At 39.8% G+C, this 16079-nt stretch overlaps 1 protein-coding gene across 1 annotated transcript in view; it reads right to left on the bottom strand.

Annotated features, from left to right (window-relative positions):
• Positions 1-10211, bottom strand: part of chic1 (cysteine-rich hydrophobic domain 1) — a 62691-nt gene extending 52480 nt beyond the window's left edge. The window contains exon 1 of the mRNA XM_063060962.1: positions 10044-10211. Within this exon, the coding sequence (XP_062917032.1) occupies positions 10044-10165 (122 nt within the window). The 5' untranslated portion in view covers positions 10166-10211. The remainder of the gene's footprint in view (positions 1-10043) is intronic.
• Between the last annotated feature and the right edge of the window lie 5868 nt (positions 10212-16079).

Genomic DNA, 16079 nt, shown 5'->3' with positions numbered 1-16079 from the left:
GCTACTACTGTGCATGGATGCCCACCAAAGTGTCAAGCTGAGCTGAGATTCTTACGCTGCTTTTCCCCATCTACACACAATCATGTGATGTGTATATCACCAGATGTAAACACAACATTCTCTTTTCGGAAACGAGGCCCAATTAGGAACATCCAAGCTGGAATATAGTTGGTAATAATTCTGTGAAATGCATTTCCAGTGAATGTCCTTCTCCAAGGCATTGCTCTCATTCTACATAATGCATAAATGTCCTGTCAGGGTGAAACACTTAAATTAGACTAAGATTATGTTTATCAATACCTGATTATATCAATACATGATTATGTTTCCATTTACTGCTTACTACAATTGTTATATGCAATGTGGTGAGACAAGTCTGGCGATCATAATGCATTATTTTCAAGGTAATTATAGAAAAGGATAGGTCTTATCCTAGAGGTGAAATTCTAAATTGCAGAATGGTTAATTTTGATGGTATCAGAAAGGATATGGCAAGTGCGGATTCGAACAGGTTGTTTTCTGGCAAAGGTGTACTTAGTAAATGGGAGCCTTCAGAAGTGAAATTTTGAGAGAACAGAATTTACATTTTCCTGTCAGAATAAAGAGCAAGGATAACAGGTTTAGGGGCCCTTAGTTTTTGAGGGATATCGAGGCCTTGGTTCCGAAAATAAAGGTGATGCATAGCAGGTAAAGGCAGGTAGAAACAAATGAAATACTTGAGTACAAGATGTGCAAGAGAACACTTAAGAAGGAAATCAGGAGAGCTAAAAGGCATGGGGTTGCTCTAGCAGACAAGGTGAAAGAGAATCCTAAGGGCTTCTACAGATAATATTAAAAGCAAAATAATACCAAGGGACAAAATTGATCCTCTGGTAATCTATCCGTGGAGTCAAAAGTGATGGGGAGATTCTAAATGGATATTTTGCATTTGTATGTATTCGGGAGATGGACATAAAGTCTATAGAAGTAAGGAAAAGCAGCAGCGAGGTTAAGGGCCCTATACAGATTAGAGAGGAGGAGGTGTTTGTTGTTTTGAGGCAAATTAAGGTGAATAAATCCCCAGCACCTGATCAGGTATTCCCTTGGACCCTGTGGGAGCCTAGTACAGAAGTTGCATAGGCCTTAGAAGAGATATTTACAGCATCCTTATCCACGGGTGAGGTCCTGAAGGAATGGAGGATAGCTGGTGTTGTTCTGTTATTTAAGAAAGGCTCTAAGAATAAGCCAGGAAACTGTAGGCTGGTGAGTCTGACATCAATAGTGGGAAAATTATTGGAATGTATTCTAAGGGACCTTATATATAAGTATTTGGATAGACAAGGACTCATTATGGATAGTCAACATAGCATTTTGCGTGGTAGGTTGCATCTAATAAATCTAATGGAGTTTGGTGAGTAGTAGGAAACCGAGAAGTATGATAAAACAGAGGGATCTGGGAATACAGATCCATAATTCATTGAAAGTGGCATCACACGTAGATGGGGTCCTAAAGAAAGCTTTTAGCACATTGGCCTTCATACATCGATGTACGAGTACAGATTGAAAGAGTGCAGAGAAAATTTACAAGGATGTTGCCAGCATTATAGGGAAAGGTTAAATAGGTTAGGACTTCAGTCCCTAGAACATAGAAGACTGAGGGAAGATTTGATAGAGGTACACAAAATTATCAGGGGTATAGATGGGGTAAATGCAAGCAGAATTCTTTCACCGAGATTGGGTGAGACTACAACTAGAGATCATGGGTTAAAGGCATGGGTGAAAAGTGAATTATTTAAGGGGAAGCAGGGAGTAAATAAGGTGCTTGAGGAGTATAAGAAGTGCAAGAAAATACTTAAGAAAGAAATCAGGAGGGCTAAAAGAAGACATGAGGTTGCCTTGGCAGTCAAAGTGAAGGATAATCCAAAGAGCTTTTACAGGTATATTAACAGCAAAAGGATTGTAAGGGATAAAATTGGTCCTCTTGAAGATCAGAGTGGTCGGCTATGTGCGGAACCAAAGGAAATGGGGGAGATCTTAAATAGGTTTTTTGCGTCTGTATTTACTAAGGAAACTGGCATGAAGTCTATGGAATTAAGGGAAACAAGTAGTGAGATCATGGAAACTGTACAGGTCGAAAAGGAGGAGGTCCTTGCTGTCTTGAGGAAAATTAAAGTGGATAAATCCCCGGGACCTGACAGAGTGTTCCCTCGGACCTTGAAGGAGACTAGTGTTGAAATTGCGGGGGCCCAGGCAGAAATATTTAAAATGTCGCTGTCTACAGGTGAGGTGCCGGAGGATTGGAGAGTGGCTCATGTTGTTCCGTTGTTTAAAAAAGGATCAAAAAAGTAATCCGGGAAATTATAGACCAGTAAGTTTAACGTTGGTAGTAGGTAAGTTATTGGAGGGAGTACTAACAGACAGAATCTACAAGCATTTGGATAGACAGGGACTTATTAGGGAGAGTCAACATGGCTTTGTGCGTGGTAGGTCATGTTTGACCAATCTATTGGAGTTTTTCGAGTAGGTTACCAGGAAAATGGATGAAGGGAAGGCAGTGGATATTGTCTACATGGACTTCAGTAAGGCCTTTGACAAGGTCCCGCATGGGAGGTTAGTTAGGAAAATTCAGTCGCTAGGTATACATGGAGAGGTGGTAAATTGGATTAGACATTGGCTCAATGGAAGAAGCCAAAGAGTGGTAGTAGAGAATTGCTTCTCCGAGTGGAGGCCTGTGACTAGTGGTGTGCCACAGGGATCGGTGCTGGGTCCATTGTTATTTGTCATCTATATCAATGATCTGGATGATAATGTGGTAAATTGGATCAGCAAATTTGCTGATGATACAAAGATTGGAGGTGTAGTAGACAGTGAGGAAGATTTTCAGAGTCTGCAGAGGGACCCGCTGGAAAAATGGGCTGAAAAATGGCAGATGGAGTTTAACACAGACAAGTGTGAGGTATTGCATGTTGGAAGGACAAACCAAGGTAGAACATACAGGGTTAATGGTAAGGCACTGAGTGCAGTGGAACAGAGGGATCTGGGAATACAGATACAAAATTCCCTAAAAGTGGCGTCACAGGTAGATAGGGTCGTAAAGAGAGCTTTTGGTACATTGGCCTTTATTAACCAAAGTATTGAGTATAAGAGCTGGAATGTTATGATGAGGTTGTATAAGGCTTTGGTGAGGCCAAATCAATCTGGAGTATTGTGTTCAGCTTTGGTCACCAAATTACAGGAAGGATATGAATAAGGTTGAAAGAGTGCAGAGAAAGTTTACAAGGATGTTGCCGGACTTGAGAAACTGAGTTACAGAGGAAGGTTGAATAGGTTAGGACTTTATTCCCTGGAGCGTAGAAGAATGAGGGGAGATTTGATAGAGGTATATAAAATTATGATGGGTATGCATAGAGTGAATGCAAGCAGGCTTTTTCCACTGAGGCAAGGGGAGAAAAAAACCAGAGGACATGGGTTAAGGGTGAGGGGGGAAAAGTTTAAAGGGAACATTGCGGGGGGGGGGCTTCCTCACACAGAGAGTGGTGGGAGTATGGAATGAGCTGCCAGATGAGGTGGTAAATACGGGTTCTTTTTTAACATTTAAGAATAAATTGGACAGATACATGGATGGGAGGTGTATGGAGGGATATGGTCGGTGTGCAGGTCAGTGGAACTAGGCAGAAAATGGTTCGGCACAGCCAAGAAGGGTCAAAAGGCCTGTTTCTGTGCTGTAGTTTCTATGGTTTTTCTATGGAATATCAGGGGTAACTTCATCACTTAATGAGTGGTGAGAATGTGCAAGTGGTGGCTATGGGTTCGATTTCAACATTTAAGAGAAATTTGGATAAGTAAATGTGTAGGAGGGGTACGGGGGGGTGCTATGGTCTGGGTGCAGATCAATGGGATTAGGCAGATTAATAGTTTGGTTTGGACTAGATGGGCTGAAGTATTTTTGTGCTGTAGTGTACTATGACTCTTTTAGGTAGAATTCTGACACCAAATAGCTGTGAGGCTCTCAGAAGTTGTGCATTATATCGTTCAGTTATTTCCACTTTTAGCAGCTGTTAAGAGATGGGTATGCAGCTGCCTCTGGTTCACTGCATCGTCCCAGGGCTATCTTGTCTTCCTGTTGTCATATGCCTGAATATAAAACTAAAGAATATTTGCTGATGGTAACAGCCAGATGAGTTTCAGTCATAGTAGTTGCTTGACAGATGAGCTTGAAGAAGTACATAGATTTTAGTGAATGGGTGTAACTGGAAGATAATATTGAATGTAAAGTGAGATATGCTGGAGCAGATGGGAAGGACTGGAGTAAAGGACACACTAGGATATAGGTAGACCTGTTATACTCACTTTTCCTGATTTGATGAGGTTGTTAAAAATCACATCAGCAGCAAATCTGAGAACCAGGAACCATATTCCAAACTTCTATTGCATACACCTGTCACAGGTAGACTCTTTTTCCTTTTACTGATAGGTAAGAAAGGTGACTGTGCAAACTCCTTACATGTGCCAGCACGAATTTCAGCAACATGCTATAAAACCAATATAAAAACAAAATCTGGCCTTGTTCATTTGCTCTTAAGATTATATTTCCAGAGTTCTTTCAAATGGCAACAGCAAAGTCAAAGGTGCACCAAAGTGTTAAAACTTAGCCCTGAAATTGAAAGATTATCTTTCAATTTGATTTTTGTTGTTTCTTTAGGTAGTGTTACTTTCAAAAGTACCACCTACGATCAGAAAATTTTCAAATCAGGTAAATCTTTTTACCTTTAACACAAACATTAAAAACATGAATTGAGTGGTGGTGGGGGGGAGGAATTTAACATTTGAAAGTATGCAATGTTCCCATAAAATAAACTCAAAAGTAAATTTTTCTTCTCAATTTAAAAGGTCTCACTGTTCTATGAAAAAAAAGTGTCACAAACTTCATCCAGCAAACTTAAAAGAGTAAAACAGTAAAAGGCCAATATATTTGATGCCCCGATAGTGGATTAATGATTACAAAATTGCCACAATTAGGGATTTGATGCAACAGTCAATACTTTCAGAATTAAATCTCCCTCTACATCTATAGTCACATCACTGAAATCTATCTTTCGAATGATTATTAAAGAATTGAATACTGCTGTGAAGAGCTCAAAGTTGCCATCCTTAAAGTCCTGAGGGAATAAAAGGAAGGAGACAACAAAGCTTTGCAGTCTGGTTGAACGCCCAGGTTGGTGCGGTCTTTCATTGATTCTATTAGGATTATTTTTTATTATGGATTTATTGAGTATACCCGCAAGAAAATGAATCTCAGGGTTGTATATGGTGACATATATGTACTCTGATAATATATTCACTTTGAACTTTGAAATGAGTTACAATGGGATGCTGTCTATCACTGAAGAGCAAAACTGATACAATTGTGGAAGCAGCATGACTCAAAAACCTGCTTACAGGGAGATGGATTAGCACAATACAAATTCTACCATCTGTTTCTAGAATGATTACAATAGCACTTGGTCAAAGTCTGAAGTTTGAACATGGATTATTATTCTGAGATACATGTTGGATGTTTCAATACACCAGAATTCAATATAAATACATTGATATATAGTCTATTGTATAGCAATGCATCTGCTATACCACTGGTACAATAAACTTTCCTGAATCACTACAGCAAGGCAATTTTCATCTTTCCAAATAGCAACTTGACACAAACTTTAGTTGAAAGGAACAGAAGGCAGTCATGTCTAAAAACAGTCAATACCAGTCCTGGAATTTACCAACTGATTATGTTTCAGAAATAAACAACAGCAATGCATAATTACTAATGATTTGCCCTTCTGTTTGACAGGCTTTCATAAATTCTATGTTTTGTTTAGATATTCAGTATACTATTAGCTCTGCCAAATGGTGCTTGACAAGAATTGAGAATAATTAACATAATACATTTGCGAAATTTAGATGTCTTTATTTCAATACTAATGTAGTCATGCCAATATATTTTTCCCTCCTATCAAACTTGATGTAACATTATTCTACCCACTTTCACAATTTGTATTTTTCTTTATTAGGAATGTTAATGTCCCTTTGTGTTTGTGTCAAATTTCTGAATCCATGTTAATAAATATTAAAACCAGGGGCCTCCCCTAACACTATCCACAGAAAACTTAGCCCAACAATTCCCAACATTATGCTGATTTTCACTAAATATCCACTACTTTCAGGTAAAGAAAACATTACTAAATGCATTTGACAGCCAAGGGACATGCAAACACAAAATGTTCCATCGCTACGAGGAGTGCAATACATCAAGGAGTCAAGCAGGCTCCTCATTGCCCAGGTTAAATGTAGGTGCTGATTCTATAGAGATCTTCAAGTTTCAACTAATTAACTTAAAGGATTCTCATTCTCATTTCCATTTCTAATATCTCAATTTCCATTGATTAATAAATACACTTATTAGAAACAACAAATTTAATACCCCATCTCCCATTTTACATGAGAATAATTATCATTTGCCTACAGAAATTCATTTGATTAATCTATTTCTATCTGTTGGCAATTTGTAATGAATTAATTTCAAAATTACTTAATTCTATTTGGATTATTACATTTAGGATTTTCTTCTGTAAATGTGGTGAAAGTAAAGAGGAATTTAATAATCATGTCCACAACTTTGTTTTGTTGTAACAGAAAAATCAACACAGCATTTTATTTTGTATTCATTTCTCCGTTCCTCCTTAAACAATTCAACGCTTGATTTTTCCACTCCAATATATTCCTGTATGTTTTATATTAATCTGAAGACGATTTAGTTCTCTCTAACTTCCTTGCTCTCTTTTTAAAGTCCTGTATCACAGTCTGATATTTTACCTTCCCTTTGCTGTTTCATCTGCTGTTTGTGAGAAAGGATTCACTGCTCCAACATTTCACAAAAAGAACTAAATCTCTTCTTTTACTTTCAACGAACATATTAAAGTCATGTTCCATTGTTCATGAAACAACTCTCCCTATAAAAACCCTTCACACAAACACTTCTGTAATTCCTGGTATTCTCAAAAACCTGCTGTAGTTATTTCAGTATCTTGATATAATTGCTCATAAAAACAAATTTATTCCCAATGGAAGTAATTACTCATAAGGAGGGAAGTGGTGATTCAACATTGTGGTGATTCAACATGGGCCTAGTACAAAGCCCATTTTTGTGATTTAACTTTTTGTACATATTCACAAGCATAGTTAAAACATTGTTTTGATGTTTGTGTGCATTTACTTATCATGCTGGAAGTAGGATGAAGGTAGTCAGGTTTACAGAACAACAATCACAGCACAGGAGGCCATACACCTTACATAGGTAGGAACTCACTTCTTTCCATTTCTCCAAATCTACATTTTTATATGAAGAATATATTCAATTTTTTTTAGAAAATTAATATTGAATTTGCTTCCATTTGTCATTCTTGCAACATGGTCTAAAATATAAAATATAACAGCTCACTGCATAATCAAATCCCATGGATGTCATCATTTCTATTTCCCAGATGTCAATTACCATTATCAAGTCACAACATGCCTGTGGAAGTTTCCCCAACACACTGAATCATGAATCGCTCATAAATCCTGAATAACTTGGAATCCTGAAATCAATTTTATTGATTGACTAGAGTCACAAATAGACTATTTTAATTTTTTTTCCTTTCCAAAGAAAACAGTCTTGCATTGAATTCTGACTTCACAAATTAACTCTGCTTTTACATATTAAAGATATCCTCCTTTAAGCTGCACCTGTTGGTACTTACTCAGACCACATCAACAGTACCTTCCAAACCTGTAGCTTCCACCACCAAAAAGAACAAAGGCAATAGGTGCATGCAAATACTTCCACCTGCAGTTTCCCTGCCAGGCCACACACCATCATGACTTGGAAATAAATCACCATCCTACTTTGCTGGTCTAAACCCTGCCCAACTGCCCCATAAGAGCTGCAGCAATTAAAAAAATGGCTCACCATCATCTTTACAAGAGCACTGGAGACAGGCAATGAATGCTGGCCTTGCCACCAATTCCCAGCTATCTGAAAAAAAATTCTCATCTCCCATGAAATCATTCCCTTCAATTTACAATACTGCATAATCAGATTCACATTCACTCCACTCGTCCATTTAAAAAGTCCACACCCGAGCACTATGTGAATAAATCTCAAAAGATGTTCAAAGCATGAGGTAGCAATTTACCGAAGCTCCTTGCTGAACCATTTCCCCCCTCTGTACAAGGATGCCAAAGTCTAATGCAGAACCTTCACCGACAACAATGTCACTCATCCGTAGCCAAGATCAGCAATCAGATTTGAAGAACAGTAGACCTTTATGGCTCAAACAACAGTATATGTTTTCAATATTGCATCACATTGTGTACACACATATATTAACTCCAATCTAATGACAGGTGTTCATTTACAGCAGTCTGATTTACCCACACTCAGGAAAAGCTTTAACAATTTTTCACTTTGAAAAATCTCCAAGTAGTTGGAGAAAATACTAATGGTAAAAAAAGATGTGCTGTCAAAAAATGTGATATTCTCTTAAAATATCATAATCACTGAATTGCATATAACACACACACAAACCATAGTTTAAACACATGATGCAAAATAACTGAAATAAATCAGGTGACCAGTATTATACGACTACGCTATATTTAGATTCCTTATTTTTTAAAAAAGGTATTTGAAGTTGACAAGTTCTCATGAGACAATAAAGACATTCCCAACACACCCCCACTGGACACAAAAAATAAAATGACATTATTTTGGAGAATTGAGGCAAGTTACTCCTAGTGTCCTAACTAATACTTATTTCTGCTATATCAAATAAAGCAGATTACCAAGTCACTTTTTAGCATTTCTATTTGGGTGAGTTTGCTCTTCTCAAATTGGCTGTTGTGGCACTTACACTACAACAACTACTCCTACACTTAAAACATTTAATTGGCTGTGAAATGTTTTGTGACATCCCAAGGTCATGAAGTAACTGTGTGCAAGCATATTTTTTTCTTCAGCAATTCCATATTAGCAGCCTATTCCATTCATTAAAAAGTTAATTTCTTGGAGTTCTCATATTCCTCAAATTACTTGATTTGTATCAGAAGTGTCAAATCTCAATATAATACCCTGCTTTTTACAACACAAAGGTGCTGAAACAGCAACGTGCATTTCCCTCCCCGCAGTATCGCCCTCCTGCATTAATATACAAGTCAAATTTACTGTTGACCATCTTCTTAAACAAACAACAGTTTTACCATGTTAAGCCACATCACCAAAATTCATATTTGTTAAGTGAGATGGATTAGTTGAACATCAAGAAACAGAAACATCTGAAAAGGTATTGGTTCAAACATTTCCTGCAGGATTCTTCCTACATAGGTATAACCTGTATAGTTCTACTTCAAACAAAGAGGGAGGTGCATTTATTCAAAGGCGATGATCAAAGCATTGTAACACAGGGCAACACTGCATCGCTGACTAAATCAATGGAATCACGAATAAATATCAAAGAATCAACACAAACGCAGGGCTTTAAACCTTCGGACGAACAAATCACAATAATTTGGGTTTAAAATGGGACGCCCATTGAAACGTCATCGCGTGATCAAAATTAAATGCTATTTGCTTGAGTAGACTAGCAGCCAAAACGTTCAGGTTACATAAATTTCACGAACCAGTTTCCTACTGGTGACAGAATGCGAAATGATGTGACAACTGCTCGGGGGGGGGGGGGGAATCAGATGGTTTTACAATAAATTGTAATGTCATTATAAACGTGCTAATAGCTGAGAGTGGTAACAGGCGCGAGGAATTTAAAAATACTGTAAATTCGAGATTAAACAGGAAGCGATCTGCAAATTACAAGAGCAGCCCGAAGCCACTGCAGTGCTGTCGCTCTCCGTGGAAGCGTCTGCGCGTCCCTTGCCTGGTTACAGCGGGGCCGGCTCACTGTCAGCAAAGGCCGGGTCCCAGCCCGACTTCTACCGGATGGTGGTGGTGGTCTCCACCATACCCCTGCATCACGAGAACTTACACTGTGATGTGGCCTGCCCCTCGCACCACCACGGGATCCGGCGTATATCGGATCAGATGCTCGTCCATCACCACCCGCTCGTCCTCCTCGTCCAGCTCGTAAATGGTATCGAAGTCGGCCATGTCGGACTGAGGGGCACGAGCCGTCCCCGCGTCTACGCTGGGCGCGTGCGAGGGTTGGAGGGGAGGGCCTTGTGCGTGAGCGCGCGTCGGTTACGTCATAGACGGCGCAGTGTGACGATCACGTTGCGCATTTAGCAGCTGCAAGGCGGGGGGGAAGGGGCGGTAGCGCCGAATGGAAGGCGGACGCGGGACTCCGGTTGTTGACGTTGTACTTAAATGGCAATCTTGCAGACCGTAGAGGGAAGTTGAGGTGCTCAATTAGTTCTCCTGGGTTAATACATTGGTGCGAAAGATCAGCCTTGTGGCCTTTTTCAAGGAGGAGTCCATGTACTGTATTCAGGTAATCCCACGCACGGCAGATGCCTGTGAACACGCGAACCATCGGGCAGCCAAAGGTGATCTGAATCCGAAAGGAAGAAACTTCTGCGGCACTCGGCTGCTATATGGTCTGAAAGCATAATGTATGTTTGCAGAAGGGGTCAAATTTAACTTGACCTACTGAGTTCCTTCAGTATTTTATAACTCCAGACTATGCCATTGAGTCAATAACAACAGAACAATGGTTAAGCAACAAATAACCAAAAATGGCTCGCATGAATATATTGATGGGAATTTCCAGTTTTTGAGTATATTGCAAACTGGATTAGGAGACATGTGTTGATTTATTATTCCCACATGTACCAAGATACACAGTGTTTTGCATGGCATTCTGACAGATCATGACATGCATATTTACATCGAGAGAGTGAAAAGAAAACAAAAATATATTGTGGGGAAAGTACAATGCAGTAAATTATGGGATTAAGAATCAATCTTTTAGCATATGAGAAAGGATGTTCAATAGTCTGATAAAAAAATGTTATAACCGCGATCCTTGAGCCTGGTGATATGTGCTCTCAAGCTTTGTATCTTCTGTGTGACAGGAGAGGAGAGGAGAGAAAACCTCTGGGGCAGAGGGGATCCTTGATTATGTTATCTGCTTTTCCAAGGTTGCTGGGAGTATAGATGGAAGACGCTCTGTCCGCCAGAGAAAGCAGAATCTCCCAGTGGCCACACATTTTAATTCCACATCCCATTCCCATTCTGATATGTCTATCCACGGCCTCCTCTACTGTAAAGATGAAGCCACACTCAGGTTGGAGGAACAACACCTCATATTCCGTCTGGGTAGCCTCTAACCTGATGGTATGAATATTGACTTCTCTAACTTCCGTTAATGCCCCACCTCCCCCTCGTACCCCATCTGTTATTTATTTATTTATATACACACATTCTTTTTCTCTCTCTCCTTTTTGTCCCTCTGTCCCTGTCACTATACCCCTTGCCCATCCTCTGGGCTTCCCCCCCTCCCCTTTTCCTTCTCCCTAGGCCTCCTGACCCATGAGCCTCTCATATCCCTTTTGCCAATCCACTGTCCAGCTCTTGGCTCCATCCCTCCCCCTCCTGTCTTCTCCTATCATTTTGGATCTCCCCCTCCCCCTCCCACTTTCAAATCTCTTACTAGCTCTTCCTTCAGTTAGTCCTGACGAAGGGTCTCGGCCTGAAACGTTGACTGTACCTCTTCTTAGAGATGCTGCCTGACCTGCTGCGTTCACCAGCAACTTTTATGTGTGTTGTATAGATGGAAGGTTGGTTTGCATGCTGGACTGCGCTGTGTTCACAACTTTGTTGTCTTGGACAGAGCAGTTGTCTTTCCATGCTCTCTGTGGTGCCTCTATAAAAATTGGTAAGAGTAATTGGGTATATGACAAATTACCTTAGCATTCTGAGGAAGTAGAGGAATCAGTGTGCACTCTTAGCCAAAGAAGTCTCATGGTTGGTCTGGGACAAATTGTTGCTGATATTTGCACCTAGGAACTTGAAACTCTCTACCACCTCCATCTTAGTGAGAGTGAGAACAGAATGGAATCTGGAATTATGCATGGAGTCCTTTGACTTTTGAAGTTTGTGAAAAGAAGGAATAAAAATATGAGCAACTTCTATTGACAATTTGTATATATGATGGAATTTATGGATATTTAACGTAAGATTGTATCCGTATGAGATGTCAGGTGGTTTTGTGTTGTGCTAGCTTACTAAATTCCTTAAATTGATAGCTTAATCACTTTCTGGAGTGGATTTTGCCATTTACAAAGTGAAGGGAATAAAGGGCTAGAAATATTTCCTGAACTAGTGCTGACTACCTGGGTAAATTGGTAAAGAATCTCCATGTCGTGTTGTCCTGAGTCTTTTTCAGGAGATCACGTGGGCTTATGATGGGATGGAGGCGCATGCATTTTAAAAGTACACACTCTGCAATTGTTCACGATAGGCTGATGAATTAGAGGACTTTTACCTAAGTGGTTAAGATTATATGTACATAATTACACTGCAAGATGGCAAATTTCATTGAATGAAGAAGAACTGAGCAAGGAAAGTGTGCACTGAATAAGTGTCACTGACTCCTAGAAAACGAAACTAAGAGATTTATTGTTCAAAATTTAATTCAGTATTTTTCATTCCATTTCCTGTGATAGAATATAGAAATCTACAGCACATTACAGGCCCTTTGCCACAATGTTGTGCCGACCATGTAGCCTACTCTAGAAACTGCCTAAAGTTGCCAAACTGCGTAGCCCCCTATTTTTCTAAGCTCCGTGTACCTATCTAAGAGTCTCTTAAAAGACCCTGTTGTATCCGCCTTCACCACCGTCACCAGCAGTGCATTTCATGCACCCACCACTCTCTGTTTTAAAAAAAACTTACCCGTGACATCCCCTCGGTACTTATTTCCAAGCACAGTAAAACTGTGCCCCCCTCTTGTTAATCACTTCAATTCTGGGGGAGAAAACCTCTGGCTATTCACATGATCAATGCCTCTCATCATCTTATACATCTCTATCAGATTGCCTCTCATCCTCCGTCCCTCCAAGGAGAAAAGATCAAGTTCACTCAACCTATTCTCATAAGGCATGCTCTCCAATCCAGACAGCATCCTTGTAAATCTCCTCTGCTCTCTATAGTATTCAGGTCCTTCCTGTAGTGCGGTGACCAGAACTGAACATAGTACTCCAAGTGGGGTCTGACCAAGGATTTGTATAACTGTAATATTACCTCACGGCTCTTGAACTCAATCCCACGTTTGATGAACGCCAACACACCATATGCCTTCTTAACAACACTGCCAACCTGCGCAGCAGCTTTGAGTGTTCTATAGACATGGACCCCAAGATCTCGCTGATCCTCCACACTGCCAAGAGTCATACCACTAATACTATATTCTGTCCTCAAATTTGACCAACCAAAATGAACCAGTTCTGCATCCTATTGATGTCCTGCTGTAACCTCTGACAACCCTCCAGAGTATCCACAATACCTCTAACCTTTGTGTTATCAGCAAACTTACTAACACACCCTTCTACTTTTTCATCCAGATCATTTGTGAAATTCACAGAGGAGCGGTCCCAGAACAGATCCCCGTGGAACACTTCTGGTCACTGACCTCCATGCAGAATACGAACCATCTACAACCATCCTTTGCCCTCTGTGGGCAAGCCAATTCTGGATCCACAAAGCAAGGTTTTCTTGGATCCCACGGCTCCTTACTTTCTGAATGAGCCTCGCATGGGGATCCTTATCAAATATCTTACGGAAATCCGTATATACCAATGCTTGCTCCACCTTCTTCAATGTATTTTTTTTAATATCCTCAATTCAATCAGGCTCGTAAGGCACGAACTGCCCTTGACAAAAGCCATGCTGACTCTTCCTAATCAGATTATCTCTCTCCAAATGCTCATAAATCCTACCCCTCAGGATCTTCTCCAACAACTTGCCCACCGCTGAAGTAAGACTCACAACCTTGATGAAATAAAACTTTTCAATGTCGTGTGGCAGTTTTTTTCTTTCGGTAACCCTGAAGAAAATGTCTCAGTCTCAATGGAGTTGAGCACGTGATGTTTATTAACTTGCCTTCTGAATTCTGGCTTGTACGTTCTGCAGTTAAAAAGAACTACAAAATTAAAATAATGTCGGCTGGTCATCTGAGATTTGGGAGGGATAATAGGCAAAATGGGTTAAAGGGAGATGTTAGGGTGGAAAGAGTGTGTAAACTAGAGGACAAAACTAAAATGATGAGGGAAGAAAAGAGTTAGACAATGGTGGGGAGGAGAAAGTGAGATGAGTTACAGGGAAAGAAGAAAGGAGAGAGGTGCAATAAGGGGGCTAAACAATAAAGATGTGTGAGGGAAGGAATGCAGAGAGCTTGAGGAGAAAAGTGGACATATACAGGAGAGGATTAAAATGTCAAGAAGGGTGGAAAGTTATCTCAGGGGTGTGGGTGAAAAGGTTGATGGTCTGGAAAATGGATGTTTAAGGTGCGGTCGTTGCATCATGTAAAGTTACAATAGCAAGTGCACTTCAAAAGTACTTCTTTGACTATTAAGTGCTTTAAAAATGTAAGAAACAGAAGGGTAAGGCTATTCTACTCCTTTAGACTATAGACACAACCTGTTCAGCGTCTCTACATGCATCTACTTTATCATGGATCAATCAAGTGAACTTTCATTGCACAGCTTCCAACAGAATATATCCTTAAATATGAAGACCAGAAGTATGCAGTGCTCCAGGCGCAAGCAGTCTCAGAAGTGCACTACACTACTAGATAATAGCCTAGCTTCCTTTTTCTTTTTAAGCTCAAAGCACACAAGGAAGTTTTTCGTTGAAGCCAAGTTAGGGAAGTTGGTGTTGTGGGATGGAACGTATTGAGTTTGCAGATTTAGTTGGGGGAGAGAAAAAGAGTAAATTAAATAGGGTAATGCAAAATTGACAAAAGACCGTGTGGGATGATTAGTAAGTGGACGTGAGTGAACTGCATTTTCTCTTTTCAATAAAGTTAGGCCAGTAAAAAAAAGCTGAAGCAGCAGAATGGCAAGTCAGAATAAAAAAAACTGAAGGTTAATTGACAATGTAATCTTTCAAGATTCAAGATGGTTTAATGTCATTTCCAGTAAACAAGTTTAAAGGAGAATGAAATAAATGATACTCTGGATCCAATGCAGTACACAAAAAACTATACGATAAAAAACACAGTAATATAAACATATATAAATACATAAGAAAGTTTATGTACATGGATTGATTGTCTGTACATAAAGTGTCTCTGACAGGAAATAATGAAGTAATAGTGGTGTGGAGGGGTGGGTTAGTGGGTGGAGGTGTTGATCAGCCTTACTGCTTGGGGAAAGTAACTGATTTTGGGTCTGGTGGTCCTGGCGTGGATGTCACCCCTCAATGAGAATGGGACAAACAGTCCATGAGTGGGGTGTGTGGCTCCTTCATGATGTTACTGGCCTTTTTCCGGCACCCTTCTGTAGGTATGTCCTTGATTGCAGGTAGAGTTTTTTGGTGGGGTTATTTTTTTGAATTTATGAGCTAATTAGGGAACTAATGCAAATGAAAAGTGAGAACTGTATTTAAAGACTCGGTTTATTCTCAAGAACTCAGAAAATGAAATGCAAGATACAGCAGCGACCAGGAAGAAAGATATCAGATATCCAATTTAAGATCTGAGTCAAGAAGGAAATGTATGGAAGGTCTGTTTTCTGAAATTGATTGGGTTAATGTAAGAACAGTGGTTGCTCAGCAATTATCATAGAGATATCTCAGAGTATGTGACAGCAAGAAAAATAACAGAAAAATGAGAGTTCATATACAATTCATTAAGCTTAGATGGATCACAGTTTCTGTCCTCTAACCATTTCCTAGCAATGTACCAGTCCAAATTTCTTTCAAACACTGTAGTTGCTCTTACCTCTACCATCTCCGCTGGAAGCTTATGCACCTCCCTCCGTGTGGAAAAAACTTGTCCCTCATATCCCCTTTATATCTTTCTTCTCTCACCTTAAAGCAATTCACTTCAGTTTTAGACTCCCCT

The sequence above is a fragment of the Mobula hypostoma genome, chromosome 10 (genome assembly GCF_963921235.1).
Source record: "Mobula hypostoma chromosome 10, sMobHyp1.1, whole genome shotgun sequence".
Lineage (NCBI taxonomy): Eukaryota > Metazoa > Chordata > Chondrichthyes > Myliobatiformes > Myliobatidae > Mobula > Mobula hypostoma.
This window is presented reverse-complemented; position numbering and strand designations above follow the sequence as displayed.